This window comes from Globicephala melas, chromosome 2 (genome assembly GCF_963455315.2).
Source record: "Globicephala melas chromosome 2, mGloMel1.2, whole genome shotgun sequence".
NCBI classification, from domain to species: Eukaryota; Metazoa; Chordata; class Mammalia; order Artiodactyla; family Delphinidae; genus Globicephala; species Globicephala melas.
In genome coordinates this window covers 95,047,927-95,063,076 of record NC_083315.2, presented here as the reverse complement: position 1 = coordinate 95,063,076, position 15,150 = coordinate 95,047,927, and the positions used below count along the sequence as shown (strand labels likewise).

Here is a 15,150-nt window from a genome sequence, read left to right as displayed (position 1 = left end):
CAGAGAAAATAGACTTTAAGATATAGACTTTAAGATAAAGACTATAAGAAGAGACAAAGAAGGACACTACATAATGATCAAGGGATCGATCCAAGAAGAAGATATAACAATTGTAAATATTTCTGCACCCAACATAGGAGCACCTCAATACATAAGGCAAATACTAACAGCCATAAAAGGGGAAAGAGACAGTAACATATTCATAGTAGGGGACTTTAACACCCCACTTTCACCAATGGACAGATCATCCAAAATGAAAATTAATAAGGAAACACAAGTTTTAAATGATACATTAAACAAGATGGACTTAATTGATATTCATAGGACATTCCATCCAAAAACAACAGAATACAAATTTCTCTAAAGTGCTCATGGAATATTCTCCAGGATAGATCATATCTTGGGTCACAAATCAAGCCTTGGTAAATTTAAGAAAACTGAAATTGTATCAAGTACCTTTTCCGACCACAAAGCTATGAGACTAGACATCAATTACAGGAAAAGATCTGTAAAAAATACAAACACATGGAGGCTAAACAATACACTACTTAATAACGAAGTGGTCACTGAAGAAGTCAAAGAGGAAATAAAAAAATACCTAGAAACAAATGACAATGGAGACATGATGACCCAAAACCTATGGGATGCAGCAAAAGCAGTTCTAAGAGGGAAGTTTATAGCAATACAATCCTACCTTAAGAAACAGGAAACATCTCGAATAAACAACCTAACCTTGCACCTAAAGCAATCACAGGAAGAAGAACAAAAAAACTCCAAAGTTAGCAGAAGGAAAGAAATAAAGATCAGATCAGAAATAAATGAAAAAGAAATGAAGGAAACGATAGCAAAGATCAATAAAACTAAAAGCTGGTTCTTTGAGAAGATAAACAAAATTGATAAACCAGTAGCCAGACTCATCAAGAAAAAAAGGGAGAAGACTCAAATCAATAGAATTAGAAATGAAAAAGGAGAAGTAACAACTGACACTGCAGAAATACAAAAGATCATGAGAGATTACTACAAGCAACTCTAAGCCAGTAAAATGGACAACCTGGAAGAAACGGACAAATTCTTAGAAATGCACAACTGCCAAGACTGAATCAGGAAGAAATAGAAAATATGAACAGACCAATCACAAGCACTGAAATTGAAACTGTGATTAAAAATCTTCCAACAAACAAAAGCCCAGGACCAGATGGCTTCACAGGCGAATTCTATCAAATATTTAGAGAAGAGCTATCACCTATCCTCCTCCAACTCTTCCAAAATGTAGCAGAGGGAGGAACACTCCCAAACTCATTCTACGAGGCCACCATCACCCTGATACCAAAACCAGACAAGGATGTCACAAAGAAAGAAAACTGCAGGCCAATATCACTGATGAACATAGATGCCAAAATCCTCAACAAAATACTAGCAAACAGAATTCAACAGCACATTAAACGGATCATACACCATGATCAAGTGGGGTTTATTCCAGGAATGCAAGGATTCTTCAATATACGGAAATCAATCAACGTGATACACCATATTAACAAATTGAAGGAGAAAAACCATATGATCATCTCAATAGATGCAGAGAAAGCTTTCGACAAAATTCAACACCGATTTATGATAAAAACCCTGCAGAAAGTAGGCATAGAGGGAACTTTCCTCAACATAATAAAGGCCATATATGACAAACCCACAGCCAACATCATCCTCAATGGTGAAAAACTGAAAGCATTTCCACTAAGATCAGGAACAAGACAAGGTTGCCCACTCTCACCACTCTTATTCAACATAGTTTTGGAAGTTTTAGCCACAGCAATCAGAGAAGAAAAGGAAATAAAAGGAATCCAAATCAGAAAAGAAGAAGTAAAGTTGTCACTGTTTGCAGATGACATGATACTATACATAGAGAATCCTAAAGATGCTACCAGAAAACTACTAGAGCTAATCAATGAATTTGGTAAAGTAGCAGGATACAAAATTAATGCACAGAAATCTCTGGCATTCCTATACACTAATAATGAAAAATCTGAAAGTGAAATCAAGAAAACACTCCCATTTACCACTGCAACAAAAATAATAAAATATCTAGGAATAAACCTACCTAAGGAGACAAAAGACCTGTATGCAGAAAATTATAAGACACTGATGAAAGAAAGTAAAGATGATACAAATAGATGGAGAGATATACCATGTTCTTGGATTGGAAGAATCAACATTGTGAAAATGACTCTACTACCCAAAGGAATCTACAGATTCAATGCAATCCCTATCAAACTACCACTGGCAGTTTTCACAGAACTAGAACAAAAAATTTCACAATTTGTATGGAAACACAAAAGACCCCGAATAGCCAAAGCAATCTTGAGAACGAAAAACAGAGTTGGAGGAATCAGGCTCCCTGACTTCAGACTATACTAGAAAGCTACAGTAATCAAGACAGTATGGTACTGGCACAAAACCAGAAATATAGATCAATGGAAAAGGACAGAAAACCCAGAGATAAACCCACGCACATATGGTCACCTTATCTTTGATAAAGGAGACAGGAATGTACAGTGGAGAAAGGACAGCCTCTTCAATAAGTGGTGCTGGGAAAACTGGACAGGTACATGTAAAAGCATGAGATTAGATCAGTCCCTAACACCATACACAAAAATAAGCTCCAAATGGATTAAAGACCTAAATGTAAGGCCAGAAACTATCAAACTCTTAGAGGAAAACATAGGAAGAACACTCTATGACATAAATCACAGCAAGATCCTTTTTGACCCACCTCCTAGAGAAAAGGAAATAAAAACAAAAATAAACAAATGGTACCTAATGAAACTTCAAAGCTTTTGCACAGCAAAGGAAACCATAAACAAGACCAAAAGACAACCCTCAGAATGTAGAAAATATTTGCAAATGAAGCAACTGACAAAGGATTAATCTCCAAAATTTACAAGCAGCTCATGCAGCTCAATAACAAAAAAACAAACAACCCAATCCAAAAATGGGCAGAAGACCTAAATAGACATTTCTCCAAAGAAGATATACAGACTGCCAACAAACACATGAAAGAACGCTCAACATCATTAATCATTAGAGAAATGCAAATCAAAACTACAATGAGATATCATCTCACACCAGTTAGAATGGCCATCATCAAAAAATCTAGAAACAATAAATGCTGGAGAGGGTGTGGAGAAAAGGGGACCCTCTTGCACTGCTGGTGGGAAAGTAACCTGATACAGCCACTATGGAGAACAGTATGGAGATTCCTTAAAAAAGTAAATATAGAACTACCATATGACCCAGCAATCCCACTACTGGGCATATACCCTGAGAAAACCATAATTCAAAAAGAGTCATGTACCAAAATGTTCATTGCAGCTCTATTTAAAACAGCCCGGAGATGGAAACAACCTAAGTGTCCATCATCGGATGAATAGATAAAGATGTGGCACATATATACAATGGAATATTACTCAGCCATAAAAAGAAACGAAATTGAGCTATTTGTAATGAGGTGGATGGACCTAGACTGTCATACAGAGTGAAGTAAGTCAGAAAGAGAAAGACAAATACTGTATACTAACACACATATATGGAATTTAAGAAAAAAAAATGTCATGAAGAACCTAGGGGTAAGACAGGAATAAAGACACAGACCTACTAGAGAATGGACTTGAGGATATGGGGAGGGGGAAGGGTAAGCTGTGAGAAAGCGAGAGAGTGGCATGGACATATATACACTACCAAACGTAAAATAGATAGCTAGTGGGAAGCAGCCGCATAGCACAGGGAGATCAGCTCGGTGCTTTGTGACCACCTAGAGGGGTGGGATAGGGAGGCTGGGAGGGAGGGAGATGCAAGAGGGAAGAGATATGGGAACATATGTATATGTATAACTGATTCAGTTTGTTATAAAGCAGCAACTAACACACCATTGTAAAGCAATTATACTCCAATAAAGATGTAAAAAAAAAAAAAAAGTAAGACCTGAAACCATAAAACTTATAGAAGAAAATATAGGTATATGATCTTTGACATCAGTCTTCATAACATTGTTTTTGGATATGTCTCCTCAGGCAAGGGAAACAAAAGCAAAAATAAACAAATGGGACTAGGGCTTCCCTGATAGCACAGTGGTTAAGAATTCTCTTGCTGGTGCAGGGGACACAGATTCGAGCCCTGGGCTGGGAAGATCCCACATGCTGCGGAGCAACTAAGCCTGTGCACCACAACTACTGAGCCTGCACTCTAGAGCCCATGAGCCACAACTACTGAGCCTGCATGCCACAACTACTGAAGTCTGCGCACCTAAAGCCCATGCTCCGCAACAAGAGAAGTCACTGTAATAAGAAGCCTGCACACTGCAACAAGGAGTAGCCCCTGCTCACTGCAACTAGAGAAAGACCGTGCACAGCAATGAAGACCCAACACAGCCAAAAATAAATAAATAAATATATTAAACAAAAAACAACCAAATGGGACTATATCTAACTAAAGCTTTCGCACAGTGAAGGAAAAGAAACCCACCAACAAAATGAAAAGGCCACCTACTAAATGGTGAAGATATTTGCAAATGATATATCCAATAAGGGGTTAATATCCAAAACATACAAAGAACTCATATAACTCAACATCAAAAAACCAACGTGATTAAAAAACTGGCAGAGGATCTGTATATACATTTTCCCCAGGGAAGACAAATGGCCAAAAGCCACATGAGAAGATGCTCAGCATTACTAATCATCAGGAAAATGCAAATCAAAACCACAACGAGGTATCATCTCACACTTGTTAGAATGGCTGTTATCAAAAAGACAACAAATGGCAAGTGTTGGTGAAGATGTGGAGAAAACAGAACCCTTGCACACTGTTGCTGGGAACATAAATTGGTGTAGCCACTGTGGAAAACAGTATGGAGGTTCCTCAAAAAATTAAAAATAGAACTACCATATGGTCCAGAATTTCCACTCCTGTGTATTTATCTGAAGAAAACAAAAACATTAATTAGAAGAGATATATGCAGCCATGTGTTCAATGCAGCATTATTCACAATAGCTAAGATATGGAAGCAACCTAAGTGTCCATCAAGAGACGAAAGTATAAAGAAGATGTGGTACATACATATACACACACACACTGGAATATTACTCAGCCATAAAAAAGAATGAAATCTTGCCATTTGAGACAACATGGATACACTCAGAGGGTACATGCTAAGTGAAATAAGTCAGATAGAGAAAGACAAATACTGTATGATTTTATTTATATGTGGAATGTGAAAAAACAAATGCACAAACATAACAAAACAGTTATAGGTACAGAGAACAAACAGGTGTTTGCCAGAGGGGAGGGAAGTAGGGGGAAGAAAGAAATAAGTGAGGAAGATTAAGAGGTACAAACTTCCATTTGCAAAATAAATGAGACATGGGTAAGAAATGCACCGTATGGGGAATACAGTTAATAACTATGTAATATCTTTGTAGGGTGACATATCCGTAACTAGACTTATTGTGGTGACCAGTTTGACATGTATAGACATATCCAATCACTGTTATGTAACAGAAACTAACATAGTGTTGTAGGTCAATTATACTTCAAAAACGGACAAAGAAACAACAAACATAGAAAAATAGATCAGATCTGTGGTTACCAGAGGCAGGGGATGGGAAAAAGGGGGATTGTATGAAGGCAGTCAAAAGATACAAACTTATAAGATGAATAAGTACTAGGGATGTAATGTACAACATGATAAAAATATAATGAACACTGCTCGACGTTATACATGAAAGTTGCTAAGGGAAAATTCTAAGTTCTCATCACATGAAAAGAAATTTAAATTTCTTTAATTTTGTATCTATATGAGATGATAGACGTTCACTAAACTTATCATGAATCACGCTTCAAACCTTAAACTTACACAGTATTTTATGTCGGTTATATCTCAATAAAACTGGAAGAAGAAATAAAATTCATAATTATAGTTTAAAACCATTATTCCAATTAACCAAACATTTTTCAAGGTTCCTTAAAAGTGCCTGGTGGGACATTCTAGACTTATAGGAAGAACAGTAAGATTTGCAAGCTAAACTTGAACCCCTAAAGAAAAACTATGGCTGTGAAATTTGTACGTTTCATAAAATGACTTTAACTTAAAAAACCTAAATTTTGATAGATTTACTGTTATAAAATCTGTCCCTGAGAGCACCAAAATGAAACAGAAACACAAAACACACACACACACACACACACCAAGAACAAAGGTAATCAATCCAAAAAATAAGCCTAGGCAACTGGCAAATTTCATGAAGTGAATGGTTCCAATGCTTGCCTTTCTTTGGACATGAAAGGGAGGAGTGAGAATGACATGACTTTACATTTCTCTTTACATTTCTTTATACCACATGGGTAAGAAAATGCATCCCTTCGGTGCAGAGAGATTCAAGCATAAGGCACATTCTAGATAAATACGTCTTAGAGTCTATATTTTTATTATTTGATCTAGTTGTTGAAAGATTTAACTTCTCCCTTATTAATGAGGAAGGCACTCACACACAAAAAAAAACCCACTTTTCTTTTAAGACAACTGGGTGGACATAAGAATCAACATGGTGCCTTTCATCATGGAGTTTATCTTCCTTCTGTTTGCTCCCTACGCTTCTCTTCACACGTCCGTTCCCCAGTGCACAGTGCCAGGTGCCATCCAGGAGGGCAGAGCCTCCCAAGGTCGCAGAGCCCTTGTGCCACAGCGGAGGCAGCCTCGAGCAAGGCAGGCACTGCTTTCTCACGTGAGGAGATGAAGCAAACAGCAGCACACGCAGGCCAGTAATCAGGGGCTCAGGCATCTGCTGACCTGGGGTAATCGTCATTGTTTGCTGCAAGCTTCAGGCTCCACATCCTCATAGGCAGTGCTGTGGCCATGAAGTACCAGGGCAGTTCTGGCTGTACTTCTCAGGCATCTGAACTATTCAAAGCATGTTGTTAATTTTTTTTTCTCTCTCTAACAATGGAAAAACAGGAAGCAAAAGGAAGCCATCTGAGCTTCTTTAACTGACAGGTAAAAGGAGCTATTCCAGTCTGGTATGTTGAGACGTTCACCGTGGAGGGGAAAGGGTTTCTGAGAGAGCTGAGGATAGAGCAGTAGGGGCACACTGGGCCAGCCTGTGGAGGGCCATTTCCTGGCAACCGAGGATCTGCCATTACCCTCTATTTGCAGAGGCTCTGGAGCATGGCCTGCCTGATTCGCTTCTCAGGAAAGTAGCTGCAGAGGTGGATAAACGAGGGAGAGGGTGGCTGTGAAGATGAGAAGCCCAGGATGGGACAGAGGCTGGGGAGAGAGACCGTGAGGGCCCAAAGGCAGAGACATGGGAATGGAGAGAAAAGAGTCACTTCTGACGCAGGAACCCTGAGATTGGGTGACGGACTCTGTAGGTGAAAGGCACGGAGGACTGTGAGTGCTTTGATGTTGCCGCTTTAAGACCATCGGATGGGCAGCAATACCATGAACTGAAACTGAAAATACAGGTATCAAAGCAGAACTCATAGTAGTAGTAGTTGAGGTGGTGAGTTAATGAGTTAAGTTTTAAGCATATTAGATTGCAGTGTCTGCAGGATAAAGTGGTACAAACGTTAAAAAAAAAAATGGTTTGGGTTAGAGAAATACGGACTTGAAAGACCTCAGAGGAATGGTGGTGGAAATCCTGGTGGGAAATCACCCAGGGGAAGTGCAGTGAGAAGAAACCAGGATGTTATCCCCATCTCGAGGAGGTACGCAAAGAAGAGGCTGGATGGAGAGGTGGAGGAGGGCAGCCCAGGAGGAGGGAGAGCCGGGAAGGTGCAGTTCCCAGGGCCCTGGAGGGAGTCTGGAGAGGCAGGGGGTGTCAACAAGGCCTCTACACAGACATCGCTGTAAACAAGGGTGGAAACAAAAGCCACCAGGCTTGGCAGCTAGGAGGTCACTGGTGACATCAGAGGAAAGTCTGAGTACAGGGGTGGGGCCCACAGTCGGGTTAAGGACTGAGTGGGAGTTGAGCGATGGGAGAGAGTGAGTGCAGACTATTTTAAGAAGTCTGTGCATCACATTTCTAACCCTATCAATGGAATGAAGGGGAGGCAGGGTTGAGAGTTTATTTTTAGGTTGGGGAGACTTGAATGTGTTTTAGGCTGAGAGGCAGGTGCCCCTGAAGAGGCAGGGTTTAGAAGGACAGGAGAGAGGGGAGATAACTGATAGAGAAAGATTCTGTGAGAGTGGGAGGGAGGATGGGGAGGAAGAGGGCTCTGCTGTCACCGTGGGGGCAGGTACCCGGCGGGGCACCAAGACAGGCGCCCCAGGTACAGCTCAGTCCTTAGAGCAACAAAATTTTTTCAGCGAGGAGTATTTAATCACTGACATTGTTTAGAATTGCTGGTACGTGGAGTTAATAAAAAGTAGACCAACTCTGAGTCTGTTTTATTACGGTTTTAAAATTCTCTGCAGGCCAGACATCCAATTATTACCTGCACCTCTCATCACGTGGACCCCTCCCAAGGTTGCACCCTTGGAATGCCACTGAAAACACCTCCTCTGAGATGAGAGGTAAAGGTTTATGAGTCACTTTAGAGAAGAGATTCAGTCTTTACGTTTTTTTCTGTGTGCCATGAGATGAAAAGGAATGGCTGAGGAGAGTGGTAAAGGATTAGAACAGCTACAAAGCATGACTCAGTGCCAGGGACCTGGGCTTCAAGGTGCTAAACAGTCTCAGCCCACCTACAGCCCACAGTGTCATCAGTCATCAGGGAGAGGGAGAAGGCAGCCGTTTTCTCCACCCAACTCCATTCACACCCCCAAGAGAAGGTTAGAATCCGGCAGGGTTTGCTTGGCACGTAGCCAGTGCCTCTGCCTAAGCAAAAAGGCACCAGCAGCCTCTCCAGATGCTCTGGCATCAGAAAGCGCTCTTCAGAACCTGAGGCAGGCTGAAGAATTGGACAGGAAAGCCACAGTGCAGTTTATCACTTGAGTCATGCTTGCACCCTTGTCATTTTGCATGTGATAAATATGAATTTTGATTAATCTACAGGAAAACGATTTTTCACTAGCAAGAACTAACAAAGAAGACTATGTTTGCATGTTGATTTCTTTGGCCTCTTCCCAGAGCAATCAGCATCAATAACATTGCCTCGCCCAACAGAAGATACACACACATACATATGCACACACACACACATGCACACAGACACGCACACCGTGCCATGAAAGGACGTATGAACCCATTAACCACTCAGGGTTATGCCAAAGCAACCAAAGTGAAAGCATCCTTCCAATTTCAAGACACTGCTGAACGAATCGCACGTGGGGACCGCCAGGCACTATGCTAAAGGATATAGAGTGATAACTTTTTGGAGCAGTTCAGCAGAGGAAATGAGAATTCGGTGCATGGTCAGCAGGACTTGCAACAGTTGGTTACTTCGACACAGGTTTCCGTCTGCATCTGAAAACATAAAGAGCAGCTTCTGAGCGAGGCCCCAGAGAGGAATTAGTTACCTGGTGGGACACCTGCCAGCCCCCCATCACTCCCGGTGGAAGACCAGAGGGCGGGCTCTGCAGGCCCAGCGCCCTGCCCCCACTGACTCTGACACCACACATCCATCCCTCCGTTCTTTGCTTTTCTTTATCCTCCAGCTGCATCCTCCCCAACCCCAAGTGTCCGTTTTGAGGCTCATTAACCACGCTGCCAGAAAGGTGGTAGAATCGTGGGGAAAGGATAACATTTGCACCAGTACATGCGAGTCTCTGTTGAAAGCAGAAGCAGATCCAGGCTTTGTGATGCCTGAAAGGCATATAACGGGGGAAGGAGGAAGTCCTTTCTGGGGTCAGAGGGAAAAAAGTTATAGTCTTACCAGATTACAGTTAAAATACCTTATTCTTGCAAGTTTTACAAAAACATATGACCACATGAATACATTTCTAGGGCTGCCCCATGGCCTTGGAAGTGGGCTCATGCACACGAGGGGCCCTGAAATGGAAGCTTCCTTAGTTTTATGGGCAGTGCGCTCTGGATGGGAATAAAGGAGGAAGACTATGGGCAAACATGACTTTTGGAGATTATGGGTGGGTTACAAGTACCCATGATGATTTGTATCAAAGATCATGGTTAGCTCCTTACTTGGGTTTTGCAAATCCTGCTGGTACCACATAACAAGATGCATTCCATACAATGGCATTGGGTGCAAAGATTCCCCCTGGAGTGGTTTTCAAAATCTTTTCACATTTACGGCATGAAGTGTTAGGGGCTGTGCTGGTTATTCACTGCAGGTCTAGTCTCTGTCCTTCACCATGGACTGCATCACCAGGCTCCTTGCTAGCCAGCTTCCAGTTGGGTTCAGCCATTGGGATGCATCGGCAAGAGATGGGAGGAGAGAGAAGTAGGTATTTCTTTCTCCTTCCCTCTCTGCTTGGCACTACTTCCCTGTAGCTACAGGTCTCTTCAATGAGTGATCACGCTGCTTGGTCCCTCTTTGAGGGCTCTAGCGCTCACTGGGATCTAATACTATATACTAATCTCCCTTTTGACCCTTTGCTGCTGAGGGTGGTAACGACTTCTGGCTGTTGATAGTCTCTGGGTGCAGCATCTCTTAATTCCACTCTCATCTCTGTAAGTAGGCCCCCATCATTAAAGTGTCTTCACTTAAACAAACCATGTGAATTCTGTTCCCTGCTGGGAACTTGAATGATTCAGGGGAAAATACCTAATGAAAGAATATACATGGATTCTTTTATCATTTGCTAGCTCTTTAAAGCACATTATACAAAAGGGGTTATCATTTTCATTCTTTCCAAGTATACCAAATGGTAAATGAAGGACATAGTGCATTTGGGCTCAGGATTCAGAAGTTCTGGCTCACGCGCAGATGATGAGTTAAAGTCATAGCTCATTGAGAAAATATAAGCAAACGCGACAAGATCGCTCACCTTCCCACCGCCAAATCCACCAATTTACCCGCATTCTATTACTCTTACTGCCTGCCTTCCTCTATTACCATGGAAGGTACTTCACAGGTCAATGCTTCCACTGAGCTCTGGGTCTCCTTTTTCTCAAGGACACTGACACTGTCTTTGTCCACGTTCTCTCCTCCAGTATCAACTTTCCTCTTTCTCTCGCCTGGTTTACTTCCACTGGCATTTAAGCACACCCCAGAATCTCCTATTTAAAACGAAATGAAATAAAACAAAACCTGAAACTGTAGGCACCTCTCCATTCTGTTCCCCTTTTCAGCAAAACCTCAGTCATCAATTTCTCATCTCCCATTTCCTTTCATCCATACCATTTTTGACTCCTACCTCTCTTTCTTTTGTTGTTCTTTTTTTGCGGTACGCGGGCCTCTCACTGTTGTGGCCTCTCCCGTTGCGGAGCACAGGCTCCGGACACGCAGGCTCAGCGGCCATGGCTCACGGGCCCAGCCGCTCCGTGGCATGTGGAATCTTCCCGGACCGGGGCACGAACCCGTGTCCCCTGCATCGGCAGGCGGACTCTCAACCACTGCGCCACCAGGGAAGCCCTCTCCTACCTTTCTTATTCCACAAAATCTTTTATTTTCAAGGTCTCCAATCTTTTATTTTCAAGGTCCACATTGCCAAATCCAAGGGTTCATGCCTCTGTCCTCATCTTACTTTATGACTTGAGTTGCATTCAACCCAACCCAACCCAAGCTGACAACTCTCTCCTCCTTCCTGGAGCATTTTCTTCGCTTGGCTTCCACAACATCACACTCTCTCAGCTTCCCTCTCCAGCTCTTGTTCTGTCTCCTCTTCGTTTGCTGAGCTTTTAAATGTTACTGTGCTCTGTGGCTTAGTCCTCCCACTTCTTTTTTTTTCTAACAATTTTTAAAGTCTAAAACTTTTTAAGTTTTAAATTAAAAAAATTTAACTTCTTTCTTCTAGGTAGGGGAATTAATCTAGTCGTTTGGCGAAAATACCATTGATATGCTCATGACTGCCCAACAGACATCTTCAGCCCTGAGTACCGAATTCTTATGTCCCACATCCTACTTGGCGAATCCACATAGATGTGTAATTTCTGACTTAACTCATACAAACAAAATTCATGACCTCTCCGTCCCCTAATTCACTTCTCCTCCATTTTTCCTCATCTCAGGAAATGGTACCACCAGTCATCCTCTCAGTTACCCAAACAAAAAACCTAGTGGTCATCCTTCATTTCTCATTTTTCCTCGCATCCAATACATTAGCAAGTCTTGATTCTACTTTCAAAATACGCCTCAAACCTCTCCATGTTTCCCCATCCTTGCCATCATGCTGTGTAGCCATTACCACGATGACCTAATTGACCTCCTGTTTTCACTCTTATCCACTTACCCACAAACTGCTCTTCACACAGCAGCCAGGAGTGAGCTCCTAAAACCCATAAATCAGGTCATGTGCTTAATACGCTTCAATGGGTTCCATTATACTTGTAATAACACATGGACTCCTTGCTACAGCCAACAGAGCTCTACATGTTCTGGCCCCTGTTAGCCTCCCACTTCATTTCATACCATATTACTCCTCTCTATACCACTGTTTATACCTCGAACGCTCCAAGCTTATTCCTACTTTGCATTTGTTATTTCCGTCAGTGTGGCCTTTCTTCCCTTGGCCCATTCATGTCATTTATGTCTCAGTTTCAAGGTCACATTCTCAGAAAGGTATTCCTTAAACTACGTAAGGTAGCCACGGTCCTGCCTGAGTTTCTTCACAACACTTACCAGTGATCTGAAGTTCTCTTTTTTTATTTGATTTTTATTTTCTGAGTCTCTGCTAGAATATAAGCTTCATGAGACCTGACCTTGTCTGTTTTTTCCACAACCATATCTCTAGGGTCTACAACAGTGCTGATACATGACAGTTACTCATTAAACACTTCCTGAGTAAATGAGTGAACTACACCAAACAGGAGACCCCTTAACTCTTCATGTATCTTTGGATATTGAGTTTGCTTTTTTCATTAGCTATTTCATTAATGATATATAATATACACACATTTTCCTCTTGGCCACAGTTTATAAAAGAAACAAAGTTACAATTTGATAAATCATTTTTAAGAAGTATTCATCTAGCCTGTTATAGTTTTATACATCGTTCATTACTTATTCTAAGCTTACACTCTGGTGAGGTGGGGTTAGTACTGCTATCTGTTTTCTGGCCCACATAATTTCTGTAATATTTATCTCCTGCCACAAAAATTCTGCATAACAAAACACCCCAAAATTCAGTGCCTGAAAACAGTAATCTTTTTTTTTTTTTCCTCAAGAGTCTGTAAGTTGGCTAGGGGTTGGCTGATATAGGCTGGGCTTTGCTAGGGCTCCTATCCTACATGCGCCCCCAACTTCCCTGGACCAGTGGGCTAGCCAGGGTATGCTCTTCTCATGGTGAGGGCAGGGTGCTGTAGGACAACTGGAAGTATCCAAGGCCTCTTAGGCCTAGGCTTAGAACTGGCATGCTGTCACTTCTGCTTTAGTCTGTTGGCCGAAGAAAGTCACTGCTGAATCTCAAGTCAAAGGGCAGGAACCTCAAAGTCATATGGAAAAGATCACTGACACAGAGAAGGTAAAGTTGGGCGAGGAGGCAATAACACAATCAAATCTACCACAATTATACGGACGTAAGTTTTCAAGTCAGCATCTGACAATATAGTTTTTATAAGGCACCTTTCCTCACAGAATTATATAGTAGTGCTTCTATTCCTGTACGTTATGGTACAAAGCAGGAGAAACTGAAATATATTTGTAGGGTATGCATTAGAATGTTCCTGGAGTTATGGACACAGTCGCAGACTTATTCAGTATGAATAAAATCTAAGACTTGCTATCTCAATTGTTCTTTGTGGCTGGCTAGCATCCTTCCTGGATGCTCATATATTAGGGAAAGGGGCTTAGCAGTGTCCTGGGTGAGATGAAAACCAAGTCACATACAGAAAGATTCAAGGACCCAAATACGTTTACCATGGAGAAGACTCAGTAGAGATATTAAAATTTTCTTCAAATATTTGTAACGTTAACTGTGGGAGAATGTTTAGACTTGTTCTGTGGGGCCACAAATGGCAGAACCAGAGAGGATGAATAGAAAAAGTTATGGGAAAGAGAACTGGGCACAACACGTGGCAGAAAATTCTAACCATTAAGCCTGCCCAACAACGGAAGCATTTGCATCACAGACCTCTGTATTCAAGAGGAGGCTGGGGAGGGACACTTTATTCAATTATTGTAATTGGCATTGAACCTATTATTTACTGAAGTCCTACTCAATACCAGGAGCTATGCTCAGCACTTTGATGTTATTTCTAATTCTCACAACACCTCTGCAGTGTTGATACTGCTCACAATTTACAGCTGAGGAAATGAAAGCACAGAGAGATTAGGTCGCTTGTTCTAGGTCAAAGAGACAATGGGTGGAGGAGCTCAGGATCTGGCTCCTGGTCTGTTTGATTCCAGATCCCCAGCTCTTTCCAAGACACTGCGTGACCATTTGTCAGGATAGGGAATTCAAGTATTAAATGGGGGAAGGGGGCTAGAGTAGATGAGCTTTAAGATCTCTTCCAGTCCCTAGGGCTACAAGTCTAAGAGACGCCACTGGAATATTGGATTGGAACCAATTAATGCACATTTGAAAGGATAGCTTTTTGCATCTGATGATTTCTGAAAAACTCTCACATGCCTTGGCGGATTGATAGTGATCATTCAAGTTGGCTTTAAAATAAGAAGGGTGCTGTGCCTAAGATCCACAGTCACAGTCATTCTCCACTTTTGCCTCACACCCCCTCTTCCACAGAGTCCTGTGATGGTCCCCCACTACGGCGTGTTAATCCCCACACGCTCTGTTGGAGGGCAGGCTGGCATACGGTAAGGCCAGGAGGGCATCTCTCGGCACCTTGTTTCACAACCCCCTCGTAGGTGCCCCTTCTTCCACAGAACTTCCTGCATGTTCACTTGCCCTCTTTCCTGCCACCACCTCTCCCCAACCTCTCCCCAACTCGACCATCGACCTCCCTACAACCTCATCAAGGATGCACTCCCCTCCCGCCCTCATCTCACGGAGCAGCACTTCTCCCTTCTTGAGGGGAAGAGCCACCCTTTGAAAGTCAGATTTCAAAGTGGCTGGTCAAGGGGAATCTACCTTCTAGACTGCTGGAT

The 15,150-nt window shown here is 42.1% G+C and overlaps 1 protein-coding gene across 2 annotated transcripts in view; it reads right to left on the bottom strand.

Moving 5' to 3' along the window:
- The window catches only part of RASGRP1 (RAS guanyl releasing protein 1), a 93,938-nt gene that overhangs the window by 40,960 nt on the left and 37,828 nt on the right, over positions 1–15,150 (bottom strand). Inside the window, exon 3 of one of the 2 annotated variants that reach the window (XM_030843087.2) lies at positions 9,347–9,452. The exons of the other annotated variant lie outside the window; for it this stretch is intronic. Coding sequence (XP_030698947.1) covers positions 9,347–9,452 — 106 coding nt within the window. The remainder of the gene's footprint in view (positions 1–9,346; positions 9,453–15,150) is intronic. 2 annotated transcript variants of the gene reach the window in all.